Here is a 27,984-nt window from a genome sequence, read left to right as displayed (position 1 = left end):
TCTTTAATTGGGCCACTACAGAGGCGAAGCAAATCCTCAATAATTAAAAAATCTAATTACGGAGTCTTTTGCATCTCTGGCAATAATTATTCCTTGTGGAGTCACTGGATAGTGAACATTTCTTCTATTTTCATTTCAGTTTTACAGGGGGAAATGTCTGCTTGCTCCTTTTATGCTTTATCCCCTCCTCTTTTCAGTCCCTTTTCCTCCTCCTCCCCCTTTGCATCTTTCTCAGGACAAACTTTTTGATGGGTGTCACTGATCTCAAACAATAAAAACGCTTAAACACCCACATACAGTACATACACACATACCTGTATGAGCTGAGCAGTATGATTCCAAAATACATAAATAAAATCACAGAATGAGTAACTTTATATCATGTTAACAGTAAATAGTATTCCGTAATCTTTGATAGAAATTCAGAAATATAATTTTTACAATAAAAATAAAACTATAAACTTTTATGTATACATACTATTATATACATAACCCATATTATGTATTACACTACTTTTGTTTGTTCCAGTGAATTAAATACTTAAATACCTATTAATGACCAGTTCTCCCATTTTGACTTAGTCATTTTGCATTACTCCACGTTACTCCATAAAATATAGCATGGCACCGGGCACATGCCGTCATGCAAACCTACACACACACACACACACACACACACACACACACACACACACACACACACACACACACACACACACACACACACACACACACACACACACACACACACACACACACACACACACACACACACATATATATATATATGTTGTATGTGTTGGCAGCCAGGTGTTCAAGAACATTGACATTGATCATCTGTCTTTGCTTATGAACGCCCTGCTGTGCTTTATAACAGTGTAAGAAGCCCCCTGCTACCCCTCAGAGCCGGAGAACAACACTGACTGAAAGTGATTGACAAAAATCTGTTACAATTAATATCCTTTGTGGTGCTCTTGTAGGAGATGCAAGATTTAGACCAGCTTGAGTCATTTGCTGATCCTCTTCCACACCTTTGCATCAGTTTATATATTTCACTACTACACTAACACTGTCAAGGCATAGTTGAAAATGAATTAAAAAAAAAAATCCTCTAGAACTCGAGACATGAGTTTCAAGAGACTTTTTTTTCCCCAGTAGAAAAATAAACAAGTCTTACTTTCATGATCTTAAGACATACAATTTTTCTCCCCAGAGTAGCCCTGCAGAATTACAAATTAATTTTACAGAACAAATACAGATCCAGTATGAATTTAATTCCATTTTTCAATTATGCATCACAACAACAAAAAAAACTGCACGAATACATAAATGTTGTTCAAAATAGTTTCAGATGAAGTATAGCATGACATACTACAGGACACTGCTGCCACTGCTTATAAACTATTAAAATAAAAGTTTCACTTTTCACTTTGTACAGTTTGCGGATACAAAGGTAAACCAAAGGCATACAAAGGCAAAGCCAAAACATTTTAATCTCCTGAGTTTAAATGCACTTTTCTCGATTACCTTCTACCTGCTCTTACTGCCAGTGCATAAACATTCAGCTATCAGCTTTCCACCCCCCCGCAGGGCACACAGGATGTCTTTGTGTTCACCAAGCATCATTGTATGCATAACTGTCCATATGAGCGCACATACATGGGACAGTTTAAGCTGCGTGCGAATGCGAGTGTGTTTAGCTGAGAGCGATATGTGCAGTGAGTCCTACACAATTGTTTGTGCTTCACGCTCTTCTGAAAGGGACAGCCATCCTTAATACTTCATCCACCCACACCAGCTCTCACACACGCACACAAATAGGCACAAACGCACCACACGTCTCTGCATTTGCAGATCTGCGGATGACAAATGACTTGTAAACTTGCATTAGCGTCAGCAGAACAGAAAAACACGCCACATGTTTCCCCCATGCAGGTCTTTTCATTCCAGAATCACCGTATGACAAATAGTCAGGACTTAGGAAAGAATGCAGCGTGCCAAGATCTCATTTAGCCCGGAGAGGAGAGTGAGCATGTGTGTGAAAGCACGCAGATTACGAGTAGGGATGTGCAACAGCGACTAGTCAATTATAGAGGTCGACTAGTCTCTCATGTTTTCTTTTTTATCATTATTTCTATTGAGGTATTTTAGTGATTTTAAGTATTAAATTAGCATTTCGGCTGCACAGAACAACCCTTTTGGAGGGTTTAAACCCCGGGTCATTGTCATACCTCGATTTTAACCCTGGGTAAAGGAACGCTTCACACTTGTAATTTAGAAGCGGAGCTAGCACCACTTTTTACATGAGGTTAGCAGCACTTTTGCGGTGTTAACCCAGCATTGCGGTGCCAAACGTGTGCAGTGTGAAATGATCCTGTGATAGAATGGTACAACTAAACCAATCGCGTGCTTCATATTCACATGCTTCGGACAGTCATGAAAACACAACACATTGTATAAATAGTAGTGTCAGCATTTAAGAGGAAAACTGTTAAAATGGTGACAGAAAACATCACAATTGCAGTTAAGAAGAGACCGTTTCATGACAGGTTGCATGCCTAGTTTGTCCAATCAATGACACCTGAGTTAGAATTCATTTGGAATCTTTTTTTTTTTTGGTTTTCATTTTTTGTTGTAATTCTCTCTGTGGTTGTCTTTTCTGTGAGAATACATACAATAATGAGAATCTGTCCAAAACGAGGAATCGTAGAAGGCAGCCCAAAATACATAGCCTACCTTTTAAAACAGCCTTGACACTTTATGTCTTTAAATAGACAGCTTTGGGAACAGAGCAGTAGATGAAGAAGCAGAAAAAGTAGAGATGAACGACTTTACTGAGCAATGCAGTGCTGCACAGATCACAGACAGCCATCGCCCGCAGCAACACAGGACTCGGCCCATAAATCCAGGCGACTTCACCAGAACAAAATCTCCATGGGGATGAGAGTTTTGCAACTGTGCCCAAGTGTGGCAGAGTGTCTTCAACTCTACAGTGACAGGAGGAGAAAAATGGATGTAGGACTAGATGGACTGACAGAGAGAGAGAGAGAGAGAGAGAGAGATGATGATGATAAAAGAGAAAGAGAGAAGCTCACAGACGCACTTTTTGTGCACCTTCCCCTATGGTGGAATGCTATTACCAGATCTCAGCAGTGCTTATGTTTTTTTTTAAGTCTGCATGGTGTCAACACACATACACACAAGCACACTGGCATGAGATGAGGATTTCTGTCACAACATATCGGAGTGGATTAATACTTGAAGGTTTTAATCTAGCTCATGAGTTCATGACTGTTGTAAACACCATCAGCTTGACAAGCCACACACACATGAATAAATGCTTATTTATCAACTTTGATGTAAGGGATTATTGTGATATTTGCAGAAGCCATCTGTCAGTGAACACACCTTAGATGACACACACACACACACACACACACACACACACACACACACACACACACACACACACACACACACACACACACACACACACACACACTTTATAAATTATTTATTATAATTTAATTATTATAACAAACTATAATAATAAATTATTATTTGTAAATGTATTAATATTATCAGACTTCATAATTAAAATGTGTCTTATTTATTCAGACATATTGCTTTTAATATAACAAAATTAAATTACTAGAGACAAACCCTAAATCACTTTTACTCTTATTTATGAAAGAAAACATAATTTAGCCCCTGTATGAATCTGTTTTTTTATTTTAGCGACACCTCCATGTGGTGTCATTGTGTTTTACTATTCTTGTAAGGACATTTTTGCTCCAGCAAGTTTAGAAAATACACCCACACACACTATTGTACAGGCCAAATTCATTAAAAAACAACAACAATCACCTGGCATGCGTTTACAATACATCTGCGTTTATACTTAGAATTTAGTGCTTGCAAGTAACAAACACACAGTTATTCACACACACTGGCACAGAGGTAAATCGCACAACATGGAGGGGTGGCAAAAGAAGTGTTAACAACAGAGATAGACAGAAAGAGGGAAGAGGGAGCAAAAAATGAGGAAGACTTGAGGGGGAAGGGACAACACAACAACATATGGTGCCAAACACGATGACAGGAAGACTTGAGAAAGTGTGCGCAAGAGAGAGAGACACTCACCACGGTGTGCCGTAGATGCGGAAGCCCCTGACGGTAACATCAGAGTCCTGCAGGTAGATGCAGTTGGTGAGCAGGGACTGCACGTTCTCGTAGTTCTCCGGCTTGAGTTTGGAGGCTGAAGGGAAGTAGTAGAAATCCTGCTTTATCAGGTCTGCCATAAACTCCTGATCGAACGTCAGCTCGTGGTTCCCGGCTATAACGATTTTTATCTCGTAGGGCAGAGTGCCTGAGGAAAGAGAAAACAGCTGTCATGATACAGTGCCTTCGTTTGGGTTATGATAGTTATTTTATTGTTTATCATCCCTCATGCAATGTTTCCATGATAAGCAAATGTGGGGATTCCACCCACGCTTACTTTTTACTAACAAATTTCCATAACTTTGAGAAAATAAAAATCTGAGATAAGAACAACAAGAAAATCAATTTTCACTACAGCAATTTCCATGGCTTCTTTAGATTTTACTGAAGATTGGATTATTTTCCAGCACTTGTATTATCATTTTTCAATTCTCAATTAAATCCTTGTTTTTCTTTTAGTTTTATATTTACCTGCCATTTTTTCCATCACTGTGCGAACTCTTTACCGACAATAATCGATCAAGTGATTACTCCTTGTATGGTTCAAACCTGCAACCTTTCACTTACAAGCTCTTAAACAAATCATCAGGTCCAGACAAAATTAGAATTTTCTTCATGAAATTGAGGGAAAATTTGAAGAAATATTTCTAAATTGATTTAAACACAGTCAAATGTGTTAAACAGAGTTTAGGGAGACTGCACTTTAACACACAGTTGAATTAGCAAAAATATTTAATAAATGAGCACATAAGGGGAAGGGGGATGTGTAGCACTGTAAATGACGGACTAATACGGAGGAAATCTGCGCTGCTTTCTGTGGGCACAGATGCCACACGAGCCTGCCAATAAGGTGGGCTACATCATTCTCCTTGAGGTATTAAGTTGGTTTATATTGGCACTTTGGTGTTTTTCGGCAAGCAGAATGCATTGCAGTAAATCAGACCATGATGCTGGACTCTTAAAGAACTTGTTTTTGGCTCCTCTCTGGAACAATGCAAATTAATATAGCACTTCATAATTCTGACATCAATAAATGCACAAATATTATTACTCCTCGTTCCATCTCCATTTTTTCACGGATCTATAAAATGTTCACCACACCGGGGAGCAAACCTGTCCACGCCTGACAAACACAAAGACAGTCTGTCCCCACAAATCTCCTCTCTCCAAATCGCTCTCCCCGCAGCCCTGCGGATCCGAGGCGAAATTACGACAAACATCTGGAAATGTTCCCTTTATTTGAAAAGTGTCATAAAAGAGATGAGATGCGTCAGAAAGTGTAAGGTTTGAGGTGTGACGGAGAGTTCAGTCAGCCTGTGTTTTGACAATTACGCAGCCAAGCGAGTCCCTGAAAAGCGGCAATTAAATTGTGGGCGGGAAGGATGTGGGGGGGGGGGGGGGATTGGGGGGGGGGGTCTGGTTTTGAGGACCTGCAAAAAAAAGATTTGACAGAGCACACACACACACGCAGTCCCTCGCACATGCTTATGCTCAAAACGTGTGACTTAACAGCAATTTTCCTGACACTATACACACGCACAATACTCCATGGCAACCTCTCAAAATCTGCGTCCATAAGCACAATTTTACCATCGCTGGGAGATGATCGTAAAAGTAAGACATGGACAAAAATTAAGAGTGAGTTTTATGTGTCCGTGGCAGATGCTTTACAAGAATCAGCACAGGAGTCTTGCAGATTTAAAGCCTCCTTCCAGAGGCAAAGCTCTGATATCTTTCATGTTTGCTCAACAGTTTTGTAATACACGTAATAAATAACTATCTTCAAGCTCAGTCGTTTCCTTTACTGTGATCTGATTTGATTTCCAAGCAGATTTTAAGAGAGTCAATATCTTCTAATGGATGTCAAACCCTTCATAATTCAACATACATTTTTCTTAGACACCTGTCAATACGCACTCTATATTACAAGGAATACTTCATTCTGATTCGTCTTAGAATTGTACTTTACTTCAGTGGTTCTCAACTGATATTGCTTCAAGACCCAACCTTATATTCAAATTGGTTTAGCATGCAAAAGCAAGCAAATGTCTTTAAATAAATAAATAGGCAGATAAGCAAACAGATAGACAGAAAGACAGACACAAAAAAAAGTTATGGCTTGCCATGTTGGAATCAATGTAACTACGTTATACCTATAGTAGAGACTTATGCTCAATTAGGGTGTTCACACTTGGCATGTTTGGTTCGATTAAAGCGAACCTTGGTGCGATTGCTCTGTCAGTGTGGTTCATTTGAATAAGTGTGAACGCTGCCATCTGACCCTGGTGCACACCAAACAAGTGGACCGAGACCCCTGAAAGCAGCAGATCTTCGTTTGCGTGTGTGACGGAGGGATTCCTGACGCTGTTTTGACTGTTCTTCATGAGTTCTCAGCTAGTCAACATACCATGTAGGCTTTGCACATAACGAGTGCATTTCGCTCAGCACACAGCATTGTTTTGGATGTTCGGTAAGTTCTGTTGCGAAATATACTTAATGAAAACAGACCAATTAGGTTGTGAACATGTCCCTATGCCTTTAGGTTCAGTGTTAAAATGCCAAAATGAATGCTAAGCGGACCAGGACTAAGGGTGTGTTCACACTTGTACAGTAGTTCGGTTGGCTTGGTTTGTTTGGTCCAGACCAAAAAAAAAAAAAAAAAAAAAACATTTAGTCCTGGTCCACTTAGCGTTCAGACTGGCATTTTTATCACCGAAACTAAAGGCATAGGGATATGTTCACAACCTGATTGGCCGGCTTTTATGACGTATTGCCTATTTTGAGACGTAACTTACCGAACATCCAAAACAATACTGTGTATGTGCATAGACTACATATGATGGTATGCTGACCAGCTGAGAACTCATAAAGGAATTCCCCCGTCACACACACAAATGCACAGTCCTTTTTAATTGCATTGTATTATTTTCATTTTAGAATTGTTTTTCAATGCCATCCATAACCCTGTATTTTGGGATCATGACCCACAGTTCTTCTATTTGTCTATGTTCTCACAACATACAGCCATTTGTTTATGTGTCCTCGCATCCCAGAAAAATTCCATATCGTGTTTATGTTGTGCACCATCGGTTTCACGTACATGTGTAGGCACTGCAAAAGTGTGAAAATCACCCAGTGCATATGTTCATCTACGTGTACTCATTGCCTTTCTTTTCTCTCCTTCTCGCACTCCTTTTCTCTCTCATATAGATTGCACAAACGGCCAGACTCCTTCAAAGGCAGAATTACAGAGAGAATCACCATTTTACAATGGAGTCATTCTCTTAGAAACACAAAGCAAAAAAAAAAAAAAAGTCTTTGGAAGCAATCAATCACACAAATACAAAACGCCAGCAAGAGGGAGGATGGAAAAGACGAGCCCGAAGCTTTTGTGATGAGGAGGAGCGGGAAATGGAAAAGAAAAAAGCATGCCGATTTCAGCCCAAAATGCCTAATCCGGACACACGGACGAGTGCGCGCTGCTTGTTGTTATTAGTTTCTATCTTCTTGGGCTCTTTGTCTTTGATTTCAAAAGCACTTTCAAGGCAGCAATAGCTTAAATTTCACTGTGAATCTGACAGACAGCTTCTGTTCTTTTCACTTCAAAAAGAGCGCAATTAAAGTGGATGAATGCAGGCCCGTGCGTGCTCACACTGAAGCAAACGTGCAGCAAACGTGCAGTGAGAATAGCATGTTCAACAACTTAAGACACACACACACACAAACAGTTGCCATACAAAACGTCTCACTCTTAACATGTCTTGTGAGTTGCTGCATTGACGTGTGTGTGTGTGTGGGTTTGTGTGCTGTGGACCATTAAAATAAGGGCTTTAGAGGTGCATAAGCCCAGAGGAAGTGTCCGGATTTGAGTGCTATTGTCATTTCTGTTCTGGTGGGTGGTCTTTGGACTTTGATGGAGCAAATCCTCCAACCTCCAAAATTCAGAGCTCATTCAAAAGGATTATGGAGCTGTCTCACACTATGTGTGCGTGTGTGTGCGTGTGTGTGTGTGTGATGCTGCAGACGTTTGCCACCTACGTGATATGTGCACTTTCTTGTAAGTTGGCTGACTTAGAAAGTATCTGCCAACGGCATAACTGTGCATTTTACACTAATGAAATTTAATCAGGGTGTATTGTGAAATATAAATGGACAACCACAGATATTTACAGTACAGATTTTGACAATTTTAGGCGAAAGACAAAAACATTTAAGTTTCCATCTCATTCTTCAGGTAAAACTGTCAGGCTGTCATGTTGTGTTTTGCAGTGTATTCATTGGATAAACAATTCATGTCACTGTCTGCAATACATATAAAAATGCCTGCCTCTCTTTACAAAGTTTCTGTTAATATACATATTGTAATGGGTTTTAACAGATTTTTTCCTGACTTTCTTACACAATGATGCAGATTAATCGGTTTAGTTCGTTTTTCATACATTTCTTTCTATAAGAACAAACTGTAGATGGGATCAAAAACAAAGACCCTGACTGCGGTGATGCTGATTGTTTGATTTTATCTTAAAATGTGAAATTCCCTTTATATTTAATTGCCTATTTGAACCAATAAAATAATTTTTCTTTAAACAGAATTTAGTTTTTCCCCATTCAAAGCTTTTTTGGCCTCCACATTCTTCATGGCCTACAGTAAATTACATTGAAAAAATATTCATAAAACAATCTGTGTGGAAACGTGCCACTCAAATTTTGAATATCAGATGTGGGAGACCATGCATTTATCTATCTGATATTAAAGTTCAGGAAGCACAGACCAAATTTTTTTTGTCCAGCTTAGTTTCAATCGACAGTCTTTTTGGACTGCATTCTGAAAAACAGTTCGAGTTCATGTTTTCATAGTGCATCGAATGCTTTTATTTCAAAAGATCAAGGAAGATTTGATTTCTCATGATATGACCCCTTAAAAGCATATTTTTAACATTTGATTTATTTAGGTCAAGCTTCTCACTTGTTTCAACCCTTCGGTTCACCCTCTTCCTTCTAGATATTTTTTAGTCCATAATCCCGGCTCAACAGAAAACAGTGATGCTTTGAAGAAGTGAAGTGAAGAATCTTTCTGCCAACATGCACAAACACACAAACGGTTTAGCTGTTCTTTGTGTTTCTTCATGTGCTCATGTGAAATATAAACACACAGTATTATAACAAGCACACACACGCACACACACACACACAGACACAGACACAGACACAGACACACACACACACACACACACACACACACACACACACACACACACACACACACACACACACACACACACACACACACACACATGGATAAGTAATCAGTTTTTCTCTCACACACACAGGTGGCAGGCCTTTCTTGAAAATTACAATTTTCTCATATTTACTCTATCGTATGCAGGTAATTTTCCATAAAAATTCCAAAAAACTTTTTTTTTGCATTAGAAATTTTCGGTCTGCTCCTAATCATACTACAAAATACCTGAAGCATTATAGTGCTTTTATTCCATGTTGAATCTTGACAGGTCATGGACACTGTCATGTCATGGAAAAGAGAAATACATTCTTCATAATGAGAGAAAAAAAATTAATCAATCATACAGGTAAATAATTAATAATTTGAATTTTGAAAGAAAGTCACCATAAAATCAAAATGTTATTAAAATTCTTAATTTTTTTAACGGAATATTGCCGTATATATTATAAATTATTTACTCGTGAACATCATTATGTGCCCCCGTACTCTTACAACAAAATAACAAAATCAATCACATGAGATCGACCAATGGAAAAACCACAATAGTCCAACATTCCAATCAATTGCCGACGATGGCCAAAATCATGTCCCAGTAAACATTTTTTCTTGTTCAAGAAGCCGACGAACTCAGATATATGTCACAAAATGAAAGAAAAGATTAATCGCAGCTTCTGTTTCATGTCAAGTTTAAGAAAGCAATAAGAAGAAAAAGATATTAATATTAGTTACAGTAGTAAACAAATGACATGCCATACACATAGATCCATAGACACACTGTTTTCAGCCACAAAACTACTCAAAGATTTAATCTATGCCTGAGATTGTGTTTTACACTTTAAGTGAAAAACCGTAAAGCAGTGTCAAGCTTCCTTGTTAATAATCCACAGCTAAACCTTCAGCAGACTAAACCCATGGCAGGGTGAAAAAAAAGCTGAGAAAAAGAGCCGTAGAGCTTGAAGGAAGAAAAAGGGAGAGCACATTAAACTTTCATGACGGTTTTCTCTCCAGATACAGAACAGAGAGAGAGAGAATGGAGGGAAAATTCCAAAGTTGAGAGGAGAGAGAGGGGAAAAAAGGAGTGAGAAAGGTATCAACTTTTCTCCCAAGATTCTTCCACCCCACACACTCGAACACACATCTCACACAGCCCACGCAGCTGTCACATCACCATTGGGCTAATCTATTATTCATTATGTGGACAGGACAGAACAAGACGGGGAACTACCAAACCTTCCTGACCTGAGAGAAAGAAAGTATAATATCTACTTCAGACACGCTTCTCTGCACATAACGACTTACAGTGAGAAACAATGCAACAACATATAAATACTTAAAATTCAGCCTCACCTATGCGCAAATTGTCTTAATAAACTCTCAGAAAACACCTGTGAATCCTTAGAGTGCTCGAACAAGCAAACTTCTTAGTTCTTGGACTGGACTACAACCGTCCGCACATACATAACTTAGTAAATCTATTGATTTATTCTTCAGTAAAACACCCTGCTACTACAGCAGATTTCAGTCATGACTCAGTTCAATCACTTGTGATTACTGGGAATTCATTTCAGATTTTTCCTTTTACGCAGTTCTTGCAAGAAATGATCATCAGCATGTTCTCCGGCCGGTGTAAGCCTGAGGGATTCATGGGGAAGATACAAGCTAGGTTTCTCGCGCTAGTACAGTTGTTCAGAAGGCAAATACAAATGATTCAAGACCAATAAACACACAGAGACCAGCAAAGATACAGATTTGCCCAAAATCACACAGTTGAAGCTGCGCTACTACAGTACACTTATGCTACGCTTTCATACAATAGCACTGCTAATTCATGAACATCTGTACTTCCGAACAACGACTTATGTTAGTTCATATTACCTGTTTGGGCAGATGAGACAATGCTGAAATCATTTAGTATTTAAAATTAACGAAAGGTTAACATTTTTGTCATCTAGTCAAATGACAAAAAAGCTCTCTTCACTTATAGATTTAAAGATACATGATAAAAAAGGTACTGAATGGCCATTAACATTTCAGAATGGGTCACAAAAGTAGTCGATCTGTGGTCAAATGGTCAAAAGACGAATAATGAAAATATAATTATGAAGGATGTGAACTGTTTGTTTTTCTTAATACTTTTAATCCGAAAGGACGTATTAAATGTGACAGTAGGCATTTTATATAATGTAAATTTCTATTTCAAATAAATACTGTTGTTTTCAATTCATCACAGATTACTGAAAAAAAACTGTTTCAACTAAAAGCTTAACGGTCTTCAACATTGATAATGTTTCTTGAGCAGCAAATTTGCATATTATAAGATTTCTGAAGGATCATGTGAAAACTGCAGTAATGGCTGCTGAAAATTCAGCTTTGCATCACAGGAATTATCATTTTTAAATAAATTAAAATTCACAATATTACTGTTTTTCCTGTATTGAGCTGTATTGACTCATCAACAAAAAAAACATCAATGCATTTTACCAACCTCAAACTTTTGAATGGTAGTTTGTCATGTCAATTAATAAATCAAATTAAATCACACACATATACACATATATATATATATATATATAAGTATATATAAGTATATATATGAATATTCACTGAGAAAAGCCTGTAAATGAAGATAGAGAAACCACACTATGAAGGCAGGTACAAATCATGAAAAAAACATTGCAAAAAGTGGCTTTAAAAGACTTTAGTTTATTTCCCTATCAGTGAACGCAAGTCTATCACTCACCTACAGTCCACGGCAATCCATTTCGCAATGTTTTTGTCTATATAAACACACACAAGAGTCAAGACAGATATCTTCAATCGCTATGACAGAGCACTGTTCTTTGCCCAATCCAGCAGTGCTAAAAAACACAATATATAGAAACAACTAGGACACATAACGCCAGTTTACCAAGCTACTACGTAAACCTCTGTTGTAGGTTTATATACATGATAACTAGGTTTTGGAATCCATGTTATCCACTAAATAAATAAACCATCTTTCATGTACTTCCACACGAGTTGAATTAATGCTGCATTGCCAATTACCACACCCACTTTGAGGTCTAAGGTGATGCTCCATTACTGAAGAACCCAAACTGGCTAAAATATTAAGGCTGACATGTTCAAGCAGTCTCAAACGGCCCAGACAAAAAGAGAAGGAACAGATTTCGCAAACATCAGAGTGTCGAAGCGAAAGAGAAAAATATAAAACTGACAAGGAGGCCTAGAGTTAAGAGCATCACCATATGAGGATGTCCATGTGATTGTGTGTGTGTGTGTGTGTGTGTGTGTGTGTGTGTGTGTGTGTGTGTGTGTGTGTGTGTGTGTGTGTGTGTGTGTGTGTGTGTGTGTGTGTGTGTGTGTGTGTGTGTGTTGGCACACACTTTAAAGTATTGTGAGGTAAAAAGTAAATCATATCTCCGAGGATTGTTGCTGGATAAAGGAAGCATGTGCGCAGCGAGTTCTCTCAGATACACAGGAGCAAAGACTCAGAGATGAGAAAAAGAATCACGTCATAAATATTTATACAGAGACAAACGCGAGAACAAACACCCAAACTCCCTTTTTGGCACAGGGACGGCGTGCCTGAAAGAAAGAGAGAGGCAGGACAGCAGAGAATCAATAGCGGGAAAGAGGATGAGACACAGGAGCGACAGTCTTAATCTGATTGGTGTCTCCTGGATCCCGCTGACTAACCTCCATCACTCAATCTATCCAGATCTGCGGCTTTCTATTCCCTCTCCTCAAACACCAGTCATCTTTCTTATTCTGTTTATTACTGAGCCTCTCTCATAGTTTTTGGACATGCACATGTGTACAATAAGTTATAAATGAAAAAATAACAAAAACATGCAAAACATCATGACTCTAGATATTCTGATGGTGATAAAAGGACTTGAATTTACATTCAAATTCACTACAATATTCTGAAATTATCTTATAAGATTGTTACTTCAGGTATCTTTTCAAGATTTATCATAACGTTTATGTTGAAAGATCTCTGAGCTTTATTTCCTATAGTAATATTAATAATAAAATTAATATAATCTGTATAAAATTATATAGCATTTAATTTATACAATTTTACATAAAATTTTAAATTTAAATAAATAAAATATAAATAAAAAAAGCTTGAATGGTGATCAATTAAATATTTTAATGTTCAATGCTCAATGCGTCTCTTTTCTCAATTTAATTTTTGCCTTATTACATGGCGTGAACTGGGCAGGTCAAGTTGATATCATGAGTTTATGAAACATTACTGTTGACATGTAAAAGCATATAGATGACATCAGAAATCTGTGAAAGTTTAGAATGAACTGTTTCCAATAAGTCTATTTGGACTGGTACATATATGTTTTCATTCATGTTTTCTAGTACATGAACTCCTTTTTCAAAAGATCTAGGCTTCAGCAGAATTTGAAAATGTATCATTCACAAAGCAACACACATCCCACATGTCTTGCATGGTCTTTATTTAACAATTTTTTTTTATTGTTTGCTAAGAGTAAGACTGCAGTTCTCTTAGCTCTGCTTAACATATTTTATCATTTAAATCCACAAAACCAGTGCAGAAAATGGCTTAAAGATATGCAGAATTAGTCAAATGATGCAGTGATCCATAAAAGTACTGGAAAAAAATGAGTTTTTGAGTCAAGTTTTTTAAGGAAGAAAACAAATAAAAAACCTCTCACCGAGCCAGTCGTTAAACTTCTTGACTTCGCTGGGCAGGCCGAGCTCTGTGAAGTCTCCAGTGTGCAGTAAGACGTCACCGTACGGCATCTGAATAGTGTCAGTGCGCGAGTGTGTGTCGGAGATGCAGACAAACCGCGTGTAGCCCGGGGGCTTGGGGGAGTCATGGGGTAACGGATCTACCCTGTGGATAGACAGAGGGAGGGAGAGAGAGAAGTGGGAATACATAAGGTTATAATTCGTTCTCTCGCGGCTTAAACAGTTGCGTTGGCAGAATCGGGTCTCTGAGGGACACGGCAGAGTTTTGAATAAGAATGGCCCACTTTAGAGCATCTCCTACTGGGTCGACTCTACAACACACACACACAGGTACACACTCATATTCGTAAACCTTTGCAAATAATAGCTGTGACCTGTTTTCCTTTGTAAAATGGCATGAATAAAAAAAAAAGAAAAGAAAAGAGAAACAATGCAATATGGCCCATCTGAAAAAAAACCCTCATGGATAAAAGCATGCGCAAAATCACATATTTTCAAAAGCAACTAGTTAGTTGTTTCCCTGAACAATTAGACAAACTAGTCTCTTTTAAGGAATCCCTGAATAATTCATATTCTCGATAATCACAAGAACCCAACTTGAAGCATTTCATAGGACACATTTGGTATCTTAAAAAACACAACGCTCATGGCGTAAGCTGCTTAAAAAACAGCATGAATTTTGACTTAACAGTTAACACCCAAACATGTCCATATAAATGTGCATGGCTGTAGAAGTGGTGTTTTAAAAGGTGAGTTTTAACATGCAAACTGTCAGTTGTCAGCGTGCAAATTAAAGTGCTGCTTATTTCAAAACGAATCGGTTGTCGAACAACTAGTCAACCATAGTGATCCATACCAAATATGCACATGCGAGTCTCTTACATGTGGACGTGGGGCGGCTGGAAGCGACCCTGGTTGATGTTGTAGAAGGTGAAGGCTTGAGTTGGGTTGGAGCTGTATTCGTCCACCTCTACCACTCCTCTTCCTCCTCTCTGAGACTGTTGCTGCTGTCGTCGGGCTGCCATGATTTCCGAAAGTGTGAAAGCCATGGCAACACACACACACTATCTCTTCCTCTCTTACACACACACACACACACACGCGCTCGTCCGGTGGTGTTTGCTTAATGGGATTCCACTTTAGCTGGGATCAGATTGTCTTGCGCACGTCTTTGGGATGTCCAGGACCGTATTCAGTGGCTGGCCCACCGTACGCCTCTGCTGCTGGGATACAGAGCCTGCATGCTTCCCCTCAATCACAATACACCTGAGGGAAAAAAGGTACGAGATACAACATAAAGGGAGATGTGAGTGGTGACAGAGGCATATTATCAAAACCCACAATCAGACGCCCGGTTGGCGGCGGTATGTCCCACTCTCCCGTGTGTTAGCGCCGAGATCTTACACAAAGCCATGGTAACCATTCTGTCACGATTTGTATGTCTAACAATAGAGTTCCCTGCACTTTCAAGACGGTAGGGAAAAAAAGATGCGATGCAACAGAGACAATTGTTTGGGAGGAAAGAGGACACAAAAGCCCCCTGAAAGAAAGGGGAGCTAAAATGTTATTTTTGAACTGAAATAACAAGTAGGGCAAAAGCTGAAAGATTTCTACTCCATTCCCTGAGAAATGCATAAGTGCTCAAACCATGTACAAACAGAAAAAAAAATTGAGTGTGAAAAGAATAATGATAACAATTCATAAATGATGGATGACGACTAAGCACACTAAGTAAAACTATGTGGGACAAAAGCTTTGAATAATAGTCCAGCAGATGGTCGGATTACTTTTTTTTTTAAACAAAACTAAACAAAAATATAATATATTACTCATTTTAAAAGAAATGTAATGTGATGGTACCATAGTAAAGTGATGAATCATGATGACACTTAGATATACATCATGGTACTGAATGATTTCCATATTGATCAACTGTAGTATTTCAAAGAATAGCATGGTATTTACCATGTTATTAACATGGTATCATGTACAAAAATGAATACCCACATACTTGTTGGCACTTTTACTGTCAGTGTAACAATGGTTCACCAGAAGAGCCAAAACGAACTACCAGTTTGATTGGTTAGATTGCATGATAATTTGCTTTTCATTTAGTTTAATTTTGCAAGGTGTCCTTTGCCAGATAAACATGAAGGTATAACAAGGAATAAAACCAAAACATAATATAATATCAATGCCAAAAAGCAATCACTCATGTTTAACAAGTATTCAATAATTGACTGTATCTATGGTAACTGTCTCTTCTTTCCAAACAGACGAGCATCATTTATAACAGCGCACCCTTTAAACATATTAATTCATGCATATTCGAAATATATGCGGTGCTGATTTACATACCAGAAATATACTTACCTTTTCAAACTCAAGAGTCTAACGCCAAAGTGTTTTCGGAGATGTGCAGGTAAAGACTAGCACATAACCGGCAGGAGCGTGAAAACGGAGCGGCTCCTGTTTGCAGAGGCTCGCGCTGGTTTGTTTGAACTGGAGTCGCGTGGTGCTCCGGTATGCATGTGTGTGTGTGTGTGTGTGTGTGTGTGTGTGTGTGTGTGTGCGTGTGTGTCGCGCTCGGAAACACTCCCCTTTTGCGCTGCTTTGGATCTTTCTCCCCTCCTCCTGGCGAATCCTACTATGGCTTCAGTCATGTAACTTCATTAATAATCATAAGCCAACCTTTTACTATTGCTAACAGACCCGTTTGTTGTTGTCGATGAATTGTATTCACAGAACCCCCCATGGCCTATATGTTTCTGTCAATATATTATCTGTCAGTGCCATCTATATCTGTGCTGTCTAATCAAAGGTTGTATTTTTGTCTGACCCTGATCTGCATCTCGAAAATTATAGTAGGTGGCTTTTTAAACCTTAATCATAAAGATGTACAAAAACGTAACGTTATATTAGTCTAGACGTGTGGTATTTAAAAATTTAATTCTGAAACATGAATAACAACCTTTTTAGTTTTCAAATTAGTTCAAATATTTTGAAAAGCAAAAATCTTGGTTCACACTGCCCCTTTGTGGGGAGAAAACGGCATGGTTTTTGATGACAGGCCTATATTAATATGACCACAAGAGGACGACAAATCATTCAAAATGGCGTTAGGTGACAAAGTGCTTTTTTCTAATTTTGCTAATTTTTCCTCTTTAAAAAAAAGATTTAACTAATAGGCTACATAAATAAGAGAATAAGCAACAATTGTTTTAAACGAAAGACAACAGCACAACAAACAATGTGAGATTTGAATGATTTATTAATGAAGTGAGGTCTTAACAATAGTTCCCATTCTCTTCTACACACCTTCTGGGGTTGATTTCACACTGCTGAATTGTTCATTCTTCTGAAATGTGGTCATTCACCACTGGTGGAAAGCATTTAATTCAACAGAGCCTTTCAAAACTGTCCTCAACATGTCAGACTGTGACCTTCCCCAGCATATTGTCTCCTTCTACTGTGAATATTAACTTTAAATATTAAAAAAAAAAACTAACATTTGTACATCATTTACACATCTGTTTTCATAAAGCTTACAAATCACACCAGCAGCAGTCTGAGTCACTCTCTCCATCTGAGGGGAAAAGTACTTAAATCTGTGTATGAAGCCATCGAGGTGTGTGTTTGTGTGTGTATTTTGTGAAAAGTGTGTGCTTTTGCATGTCACACATTCTTCTTCTTCGCTAATGGCAACAGTTCCTCAAACAGTCACATGCCTTTGTTTTAGTAATCAAATGAGACAACAATATGCCATTAACACACACACACACACACACAAAATATCAACTAACCTGTGGTTATCTCACAAATCATAAATTACTGTGCTATCATAATATGTATTACATCATTTGTGTGTACATGCATGAATGTATGATTATTTATGCTCGATGCATGAGCGAATGCTTTTCCCTGTCCATATGTGGATATTACGAATACAAGCATTAATAAGTGCTCATAAACAAAGCAGCTTTAGAATGATCACTCCGCCCCTCCCTCCCAAACTGGAGGATATGCAAAACAACGCAGAACACTGTAAATGACAGGTAATATTATCTGTATTTCAGTGATTTTATGGCTCATCTAGATGTTTGTGGTTGTGTGATTTGATTTAATTGTGATGGGTATTTTTCACAAACTTCAGGTATGACATCAGTTCAACAGACAGTCTCTAATCTTCATCCACAGTTCAACAACAAGAGCAAAATGTGTGTCTTTGTGCACAGCACAAAGGTGATATGCAATTACTATGTAATAGATATGATATAGCCATGTAATAAACCATAATAAGTCTCTAAATTCAAAATGGAGTTCTTTGTAGTTCTGAATAAACTCTTCACCATTTCCATGAGTTTTATGACACATCAAGCTCAAGCAAAAAAAGTCTGCCAAAAATTGTCACCATATTTACAATTTCTTAAAATGTTCTCAAAATCTAAATTGCAGGTTAATGACAAACTCATTGCATCATGTAATCTCATAGAAATGAATCGTATACTTGTCAAGCTGACAAAGAGGTACAAACCAAATAAAACCAGATGGCACTTCAACATTAATACTTTTCTGATATTAAACTGATATTATTATGAAGTGTGTTTTGTTTCCAGGAGAGGGAGAGGTGAGAATATCTTTCTGTATCCCTGTAGAGGGGCAGTTCAGACATTTCTTGTTTCTACAACCAAGGTAAAACATCTCTATACAACAAAAACAAAAAGCAACTTATATTTCCTTATTCTCTACAATATAAAATTCAAGTGCAGTTGAAGCTCCAAATACTAGTTAAACAACGTACACGTAACTCTAACTCTCATACTGACAGGTAGTTTTTGTCTTTTATCCTGTTTTTTTTATCTTTCACTTGTCTGGCTTTGTCTTTTATTTTTTTGTGGTCAGAACAGAAAGTGATTTCTTACTCATTAAGTAACCACTTACTTTAAGTGCACTAGGATATTAAAACCCCTTGTGCACATCAGGGGCATGAAAATAACCTTTTCCAAACAAGAATATATATATATCAGTGTGAGTCTGTATGTGTCCTAATAAGCCATAAGCTTGCACATCATTTTTGTACACACACACACACACACACACACACACACACACACACACACACACACACACACACACACACACACACACACACACACACACACACACACACACACACACACACACACACACACACACACACACACACACACACACACACACACACACACTTACAAATATATACTGTAGATATCAAACATCCAAAGAGGGCTTTTTCAAAATCAAGCACATAAATATTAGCAAACAAAAAACATACAAAGACAAAAAGGGACAAATGGACAAATCTCAGACAGGAAGAAGGCCAAACGTCTTTATCTTCTTGCAGTAGTTAGGCCTTCTGGGAGCTAGTGGAGAAAAGACAGGAAGAGAGATGGGGATGGAGCCGGGGTCGTGGAAGAAATGTTCGGGTTTCTATTTATACGGCCGTAGAAACCTGGAGACTTTGGAGCGTAGCAGCTTGATAAAAGAACGTGGAAACATCTCCTTTGATTCCTGCACGGTGTATTTAAAGTAGTTATGAGGGTGGGCCAGCACATCAAACAGAGCTTTAATCAGCTTCTTATCCTGAAAACAGAGAAACATGGCAATTAAAGAGAAATATAAAGTTATGTCTGACTACAGTTACTTACTGTAGTGAAAATAAATGCTTACTTTTAATATCTCTTGGTGGTTTTCTGAGGCGTAAAGTCGACCGTCTCGAACAATGTCCTCTATAAGTTGCTGGTAGTCTTCTGTAATGACAAAAACACAAACACACCCACAAACTGAAATTAGTAAATGTAGTATATTACTTTTTACAATTTATAGAATGTATCTCATTTGTGTAGTGGCTATCTAAATGCCTTTCCTTCTATATATATATATATATAAAAGGCATTTACTCACACTCTCACTGACTACATTATCAGGTACACTTGTTCAACTGCTCATTAACGCAAATATCTAATCAGCCAATCACATGGCAGCAGCTCAATGCATTTAGGCACACATGGTCAACACAATCTGCTGAAGTTCAAACTGAGCACAGAATGGGGAATAAAGGCCTTTGAGCGTGGCAGGGTTGTTGGTGCCAGGCGGGCTGGTCTGAGTATTTCAGAAACAGTCACTAGGATTTTTGCACAACCATCTCTAGGGTTTATAGAGAATTGTCCGAAAAAGAGAAAATATCCAGTGAGCAACAGTGGGCAAAAATGAGATTTCATGGGCTACATCGAACATAGTATGTGAATGTGTGTGGCTACATGAGGTTTTGGTTTGGACTGTATCAGTAACTTACCATCGTAAGTGACATACGGAACCTGAAATCCCTTTCCACTGTTACCCTCATTAGATTTAAACTGGATCCACAGCTTGCGTGAACGGGAGGTGAAGGCGATTGGTCGCTCATAGGTTTGGCATGTCTCATAAGTTGTAATGGAAGTGGGCAGGGCTAAAAAGAGAGAAGAGGAGCTCAATAATTTGCATTCCTACTTGCAATAATTAACTAGCATCCAAAATGACAGGTATACCATACCACTCTTCCTCATGACCAGAACATCCCCGCACTCATCCTCAATGGGCAGGAAGATCTCTGGTACAACAATAAGGATGCGCCTCTTGTTCGGAGGGTTAATGGTCCAAACACAGTCCACATTAGATGGATAGTCACCGGGATAGTTGGGAGATTCGATGTAGCCCATGAAATCTCCCAGCTCACCGCCACATACCTGATCTGCAAGGGATAAGAACAGACAGACCCGTGTATTCACTGCTTATCATGGGATCTGTGAATGGATTTGCATGTATCTGCCTTACTTTTGCAGTGAGATACATTGTTTGCTCCGTCAAAATCTGTAGTGGTGTTTCCAGGGCAGGTGATGCAGTAGTTCTGTCCGGACTCAGACTGGTAAGTTCCAGCCGGACAGCGGATGCACCGGTGCGTGCTGGCATTATAATGATGCCCAAGAGCACAGTGAACTAGAAATATGGGGAAGTGAAAACACAAAGTAAATATGCACATAAGGAATGTGCCTATTTTGCAGTATTGCATTATACCTTTGGCTTCACAGTCTCTAAAGGACGTGCTGCTCGTGTGTTTAGTCAAGAGTCCTCCTCCACAGGGGAAGCACAGCACACGGCCCGGCTCAGGCTGGAAGGTGCCCAGCGGGCACGGCTGGCACGGGCGGAAACCATCAGCAGAGAACTGACCGGCAGGGCACTGGCCTACAACCAGAGAATGACATTCTGAGTATTTTGAACATTTAACAAATAAAACAAGAATATTTTGATTATGCACTACCATTCAAGATGAAATAACTGCTTTCTAAGTTAATATATTTAAAATATAAATTATTTTTGTGATGCAAAGCTGAATTTTAAACATCATTTCTCCAGTCCTCAGTGTCAAATGATCCTTCAGAAATCATCGCTGCTTTTTCTTTGATGAACAAGGTTCAAAATTTCAAAAACAGAATTAAAAACAGAAATAAAATCGAATGCATTCATGCTGAATAAAAGTATTATTTTGAACAGTAGTGTATTTGTGTTATTGTTATTTCTTTTTTCTTTATTTAAAAAAAAATGAAAATAGGGGATAGTTCAACCAAAGAGAAAAACAATGTAAATCTCAGTCTGGAATTTACAAAGATTATCAAGATAGCTTTATAAGACTTACTGAGTATAGAACACAAGTAGTCTAGACTACTTCAATGGTGCTTTTGTTATTTCTGGAGCTTTCAATGTACCAATGTATTTAAATGCACATCCTGAGAATTTGGATAAATAACTTAGTGTCTCATGATGTTCATCAGTTATGTATCATGAGGTTGTTTGAATTTTTTTTTTAATGCCACAAAGGGGGCTAAAACCAAAGTGACTTCAATCAAGTCAATTGAACAAGCATCATGACACAGCAGCACAAATATTTGCAAACATTTTGTCTTGACATATTACCATGAATATATGAGAATCACCTAATAAATATTTTAGTATTGAGGTGTGTTTGTATGCTGTCAGTCAAATACCTTTTAGCTGCTCAAATAGTTAAAATTATCTGCTACCAATTGATCCAGACTTTGCTAAATCCTTCATAGGAAATCTTGCATTTGCATGATAATGAGCAATTGTGGGATTTTTTTTACCCTGAATTTCAAAATCTATTGATTCTTTTGAAAAAAACGTGGTCTTGCATTAATCAGCTCATATAATCAATAGGTGTGTCAGTACCATCACAAAGCTATTCATTGATTGAGTGTTTGATAATGTGTATCCACACACACCTCCGCACTCAGAGACGTTCTTGGCCCCTGCGATGCCCTGTCCCTCGGTGCTGGGGCAGGGCTCGCAGGACAGCTGGCCCTCCCTGTCCTGATAGGTTCCTGGCGGACAGATGACACATTTTTCCTGTTCTCCGCTGTAGAACGTTCCCACACCGCAGCTGACTGGGAGACACCCGAACACACAGAAACGCACCCAAACACACAGATACAAGATTTATGAAAGTGTCTTCAACCCCAGACCAGAAAACAAAACCCTCATCCCAAAATACTCACCGCACTTCCCATCAGTGAGGACCTGTCCTATACTGCAGGTCTCATCTCCTTCTGTCTGTCGCACGGCACGCTGGGCCACCTCGTACGCCGTGCCAGAGAACTGAATGTAGAACTGCTGTTTACTGATGGACTTCCTTAGTGTGCGCATGGCATTCTGAAGCCTCTGTTTGGTCTTCTCACGCACACAGTCCACATTACATGATTCTGACACATAAATAAAGACAAAAGACATCACATTTACACTCCGAAGTCACAGATGGCATGGCATGGGAACGCAACAGTTAACAAGAGAGAACTACTGTACACACATGCAGCCAATGTTACCTGAGGCTTCCTCTTCTTTCATTTCCATCTCAAACTCTGCTGTGATGTGGGAGACTTCCTTTGATGGAGACTTCCGGCCACGACGGCGCTTTTTGGAAGAGTCGCACTTCAGATTCACAAACGTCACATGACAGTCGTCTGTGCAAGGGAACTGACCAGCTGCTGAAAGGACAGGAAAAGGAAAAGAGGAAGACAAATGAAAGGGAATAAGGAAAAGGAGAATAGTAAATGAAACGGGAAATCAGAAAGAGAGGATTAGGAAAAGAAGAAACAGGAAAAATAGGTAAAAAGAAGAGAGAAAATGGAAGCAGGAAGAAAAAGAGAAGAAAAATGGGAAATGGGAAAGAAAAGTGTTGAGAAAGAAAAGATCAAAAAAGAGAAAAAGTAAACAAAACAGGAAAAGAAGACAAAATGATAGGGAGAAGGAAAAGGAAATAGGAAAAAAGAGAAGAGTAAAGGGAAATGGGAAATAAAAAACATGAGAAAAGAAAAAGAAAAAGGAAAAGAGAAACAAGGAAAGGAGAAAGAGGTAGAAGAAAAATGGAAATGAGAAGGAAAAGGTAGAGGAAGAAACAGGACAAAGGAGAAAAAAGGAAAGAAGGAAAGGAAACAAGAAGCAGTGAACAAAAGGAAAAAATATTTCAAAAAATTAGAAGAGAAAAAAGAAATAAGAAAACAGAAAGAAAAAAGATAATAAAAAAAGAAGGGAAAGGAAAATGTAAATGAAACAGGAACAGGAAAAGGTAAGGAAACAAGAAGAGAAAAATCAAGAAAAAAATCAAGAAATCAAAAGGGAAAAGAAAAAAGAAGAGAAGAAGAAGAAAATGTGAAAGAAATTAGAAACAGAAGAAGATGAAAAAGGAAAAATAAAACAGGAAACAGGAAATGAAAAGGGAACAGGAAAAAGAAAAAAAGAAAAGCAGAAGTGTAAAGGAAAGAAGAAAACAGCAAGGAATGGAGACAGGGCAAATGAGAAGTAAAAAAGTAAAGGAAATGAGAGTCCTTCAATGAAAACATATTTGTAACTGTGGTGTGTTTCTCACCCTGCAGGCTCTGCTTCCCCGTGTCCCTGTGTTTCTCCTTGTTGCGGGGTCTCAGGTGGCACTTGGAGTCTTTGATCTTAAACCGTGCTTTCTGCTTCACAGGCTGGGCCAGCATCTCTGATGGACGGGAAATAGGCAAAGTCTCACTTTCACTAGCACAGTTTGGATAATAATCATGGAAAACACCAAAATATGAGGCCTTTTTGAAATCCAACATTCAAGCACACTAAATCTGTCCTGTGGGCTGAGCGGCCCATTCCAAAGTATTAAAAATATGAGTGTCTAGTTTAACACAAGCAGTCCAAAGTCAGTGAGGGAATGAAGGGAGACGAAGGGTTAGGAGTTGAAATGAGAACACACAGCGGTTGAGGACTTCAGCTGGTCTTCTAAAAGCATATCGAGCGTGTGGCGGTTTTGGATCCAGCAGCAGGGGGTTTGGTAGTGAACCTTTCAGCGATGTTTTTTTTTTTTTCAGAATGTGTGAATCAAGCGAACTGTCTGTTTGCTCGTTCTCCCCGGGCCCCGTGTGTAGAGGCCCTCAGGAGCCACTGTGGTAGAATCCCGTCTGTGTATTTCAAATCTGTCAGCATAGATGTACAGCCAGCACAGAGTCATTTACTCAGGTTCACAGCATTCCTATGTACGCCGTCCAAAACAAGAAGCTGCGCTTGTGTATGTGAGAGAATTTCTAAGCAGTCTGTCTGTCTATCTGAGTCTTGCTTAGCTGTCCAAAATCTACACAACGAACCACATGGGGAATGTCGAATTCTGAGAGCCGGGAAAGAGAGTGTACTGGGGATAATAGTAGCATGTCTGTGACCTCGGCAAGGTTGAATGATAGGATCTGTCCTAATTCTCCTCACAGATCTCTGTATCTGTGCATTTGCAGTGATCCAGTGTCTGTCATGCGATGTAATGGAGTAGAACACGTCACGCTAGATGACTCGTTTACAGCTGTCCTGTCTGATCTCTGCTGAAGGGGGCCAAAAAAACAGAGAGCCGTCCTTGCTCTGAGCCGACCGAAAGGAGATGTGACATACTAGACTCATGGTGAAAGGAAAGGAAAGGAAAGGAAAGATCCCTGTGCGTTCTGGTAATTCGATTTTCTAATTACAGAGCAATAAAGAGAAATTTTAAAAAAAAGTTTGATATTTGTTTTTTTATGAAATGGAAAAATTAAGCTATTTTTTAAATATTTTTAGTCATGGGTAAAAAATTTGATTATGGTTTAATATTTGTTTCGCATGCGTGGGCGACCCTGAAACACCCCTTTTCAACACATCCTGTCTTCAACAGCCTGTATCATCATGCAAAATTAGTTCATCTGATGCACTGCTTTGCAAATTAGATACAATAACGTTTCTTCATATTGTTTGGCTGTTGCATATATTTCTTGCCAATATCTCGTTTAAAGCACAACAACACCTTCTCGGGTCGGCGGAGGTGCTGGTGCAATCCCTTGTATTGTTTCCTGATAACAGCGGAAAGGACTTTAAATGCTCCGTCATTTTTGGTCATACAGATAAGAGTAAGACTTCATTCAAAACATCACTGTAAATGCTCTATTTTTATTTGTATACACTCACAACACCCATGAACCAAATACACTACACCGTAAAAACTAATTAGTTCAGTTTACTTAATTAAATTGTTCAAACTCGTTGCCTTAATTTAAGTAAGTAAGCATAACTTAATTACATCAAGTTCTTCTTACTTAATCTATTTAAGTTTTGTCAACTTAATTCTATCTGTGATCTGAGGAAGTGTACTCCCAGAGTGCATTGCGGCATGAATAAATGAATTGCTTTGTTTTACCATTTTTGGCTTTATTTTACCATTAAAACTGTATTTGCTATCGTTATTGGGGTTATACTGACAAGAGACAGCAAATAAAATTGCAATGGTCTAATTAATTAAATTAATTGGAAAAAAAAACTTGTTACCATTGTTGTGGTTTGCATGCTGAATGTTGAAGTCTGTGTGTGACTCAAGCAAAATTGCAAGATATTGTCACAAATATAGAGGGGTTATATCAACCCAATTAAAAGTTCATGCCATAAGTGTTTGCAATTAAAATGTAAAAAGATCATTATTAAATATGATAGTAATGTTATAAATCATAAATACATTCATTAAGAACAGGGAAATAATTTAAGTATAAATATATATAATATTTATTACTTCACTTCCTTTGAAATCAAATAACTGTGATTTCATGCTGCATCACTGCATCAATTGGAAGAGAATCAGAATGATATAAATGAAGTTCCAAGTGCCCAACCAAAGGGAACACTAATCACAATAATGGTGAGAAATTTTAGGTTGACTTTAGGAAATCAACATGAATTTATGAAGAACGATGACTGCAGAAGTGGAAGAAATCAGTCGAGTAATGTTTAATAGTGTTTTCTGAGTAATGAAGGCATAGCATGCAAATAGTACAGATTACTAAATTTTTTAAAGTAAGTTCAACACATTATCGGAGATTGAGTAAAGTTAACTAAACAATTGTTAATAAGAACAATGTTAGATTTTACAGTGTAAAAACCTTTTAAGTCTCATTTTGCATTTCTTACACAAAACGAAAAATCTAAAATTAAAAAATAAAAATAATTTCTCTTTATTGCTCTTTAAGTAGAAAATTAAATTACAGAAGGTACACAGACCATGAAAAGGAAAGGACAAAGGAGAAAACAGATAAAGAAAAGGAAAGAAAAGAAAGGAGAAAACAAAAAGTAGAAACAGGAAACAAGGAAAGGAAAAATTAAAATAAAAAAGAGAAAGGAAACAGAAAATCTGGAAAGGAAGGGAAAAACAGAAAAGGGAGAATAGAAAAAGTAAAGAGAACAAAAAAGAAAGAAAAAAACAAGAAGTAGAAGAAGAGGAAAAGGAGAGTACAGAGCCCATTTAGGGACATGGTGATCAAATATATTTCAAGGCTTTTTGTGTTCGCTCGCAAAACTTTTGCGTGTTTTTTCTGTTCTGAGAAACTGTTGCGAGTTTCTCAGGTGAACACAAAACATTTTGTAAGTGAACACAAAGTTTCTTGGGGGAACGCAAAACTTTTGTGAGAGGATGCAAAATCATTGACATATAATTTTTCCTCCCATCTCATATTTTTTTCCTTCACCGTGTCCCTTTAGGGGCTCCGTATGAGAGGAATGAGAAGAGAAATAGGAAAGAATGGGAAAGAAAATGAAAAACAAGAAAAAGAAAAAGGAAAAAGAAAGGAAACAATTAAAAGAAAAAAGAGAGAAAGAAAAGAAAACAGAGAAAATGGATGGTATGGGAAGGAAACAGGAAAATGCAAGTGTTCGATCTACTGAAGATTGAGAGGAGATGTAGTACATACTAGATTTATGCACTAGATTTTGTAGTGAATGCTTGTTTTTTGTACTGCATATTACATTTTACAGTGCATGTTAGCTGTTTTAATACATATTATAGACTGTTGTTGGAGTGCATACTTGACTGTAGTACATACATGTTTATGAGAGTCTCAGTGCAGATAAACCACAATTGAGTAATTCAGAGAAGAGATGCATTACCTGTGCAGGTTTGCAGGGAGCTACTGCTGGATGTAGTGACATTCTTCTTCAGTGGAACTTTACCTGGCTGGACGGGCACCCCGCAGCTCAGAGTGTAACTGTTCTCGGAGTCTAAATCATACACACACACACACACACACACATACACAGACACAGACACAGACACACACGCACACACACACACACACACACACACACACACACACAAACACACAGACACGCACGCACGCACACACACACACACACACACACACACACACACACACACACACACACACACACACACA

The 27,984-nt window shown here is 38.3% G+C and overlaps 2 protein-coding genes across 6 annotated transcripts in view; both read right to left on the bottom strand.

Moving 5' to 3' along the window:
• mpped1 (metallophosphoesterase domain containing 1) overlaps positions 1 to 16,766 on the bottom strand; it is a 60,852-nt gene extending 44,086 nt beyond the window's left edge. Inside the window, exons 1-4 of one of the 2 annotated variants that reach the window (XM_077233830.1) lie at positions 16,568 to 16,766; positions 15,077 to 15,460; positions 14,158 to 14,339; positions 4,144 to 4,369 (exon numbers count right to left, since the gene is read on the bottom strand). In XM_077233830.1, the coding sequence (XP_077089945.1) occupies positions 4,144 to 4,369; positions 14,158 to 14,339; positions 15,077 to 15,243 (575 nt within the window). In that variant the 5' untranslated portion in view covers positions 15,244 to 15,460; positions 16,568 to 16,766. Of the gene's footprint in view, positions 1 to 4,143; positions 4,370 to 14,157; positions 14,340 to 15,076; positions 15,461 to 16,567 lie in introns of those variants that run through there. The other variant, XM_077233831.1, reaches the window with a different exon arrangement.
• Positions 16,767 to 17,447: 681 nt separating this feature from the next.
• The window catches only part of scube1 (signal peptide, CUB domain, EGF-like 1), a 71,242-nt gene continuing 60,705 nt past the window's right edge, over positions 17,448 to 27,984 (bottom strand). For 2 of the 4 annotated variants that reach the window (XM_077234943.1, XM_077234945.1), the window contains 11 exons: positions 27,698 to 27,808; positions 24,150 to 24,266; positions 23,107 to 23,268; positions 22,783 to 22,986; positions 22,510 to 22,671; positions 21,287 to 21,454; positions 21,047 to 21,208; positions 20,766 to 20,963; positions 20,529 to 20,681; positions 19,904 to 19,983; positions 17,448 to 19,816 (listed from right to left, as the gene is read on the bottom strand). In XM_077234943.1, coding sequence (XP_077091058.1) covers positions 19,664 to 19,816; positions 19,904 to 19,983; positions 20,529 to 20,681; positions 20,766 to 20,963; positions 21,047 to 21,208; positions 21,287 to 21,454; positions 22,510 to 22,671; positions 22,783 to 22,986; positions 23,107 to 23,268; positions 24,150 to 24,266; positions 27,698 to 27,808 — 1,670 coding nt within the window. In that variant the 3' untranslated portion in view covers positions 17,448 to 19,663. The remainder of the gene's footprint in view (positions 19,817 to 19,903; positions 19,984 to 20,528; positions 20,682 to 20,765; positions 20,964 to 21,046; positions 21,209 to 21,286; positions 21,455 to 22,509; positions 22,672 to 22,782; positions 22,987 to 23,106; positions 23,269 to 24,149; positions 24,267 to 27,697; positions 27,809 to 27,984) is intronic. The other 2 variants (XM_077234944.1, XM_077234946.1) reach the window with 1 other exon arrangement.

Source organism: Siphateles boraxobius, unplaced genomic scaffold (genome assembly GCF_051911475.1).
Source record: "Siphateles boraxobius isolate OS27281-9 unplaced genomic scaffold, OSU_SipBor_1 19, whole genome shotgun sequence".
Taxonomy (NCBI): Eukaryota; Metazoa; Chordata; class Actinopteri; order Cypriniformes; family Leuciscidae; genus Siphateles; species Siphateles boraxobius.
Note: the sequence above shows the minus strand (reverse complement) of the source record. Positions and strands in the feature narration are given on the sequence as shown.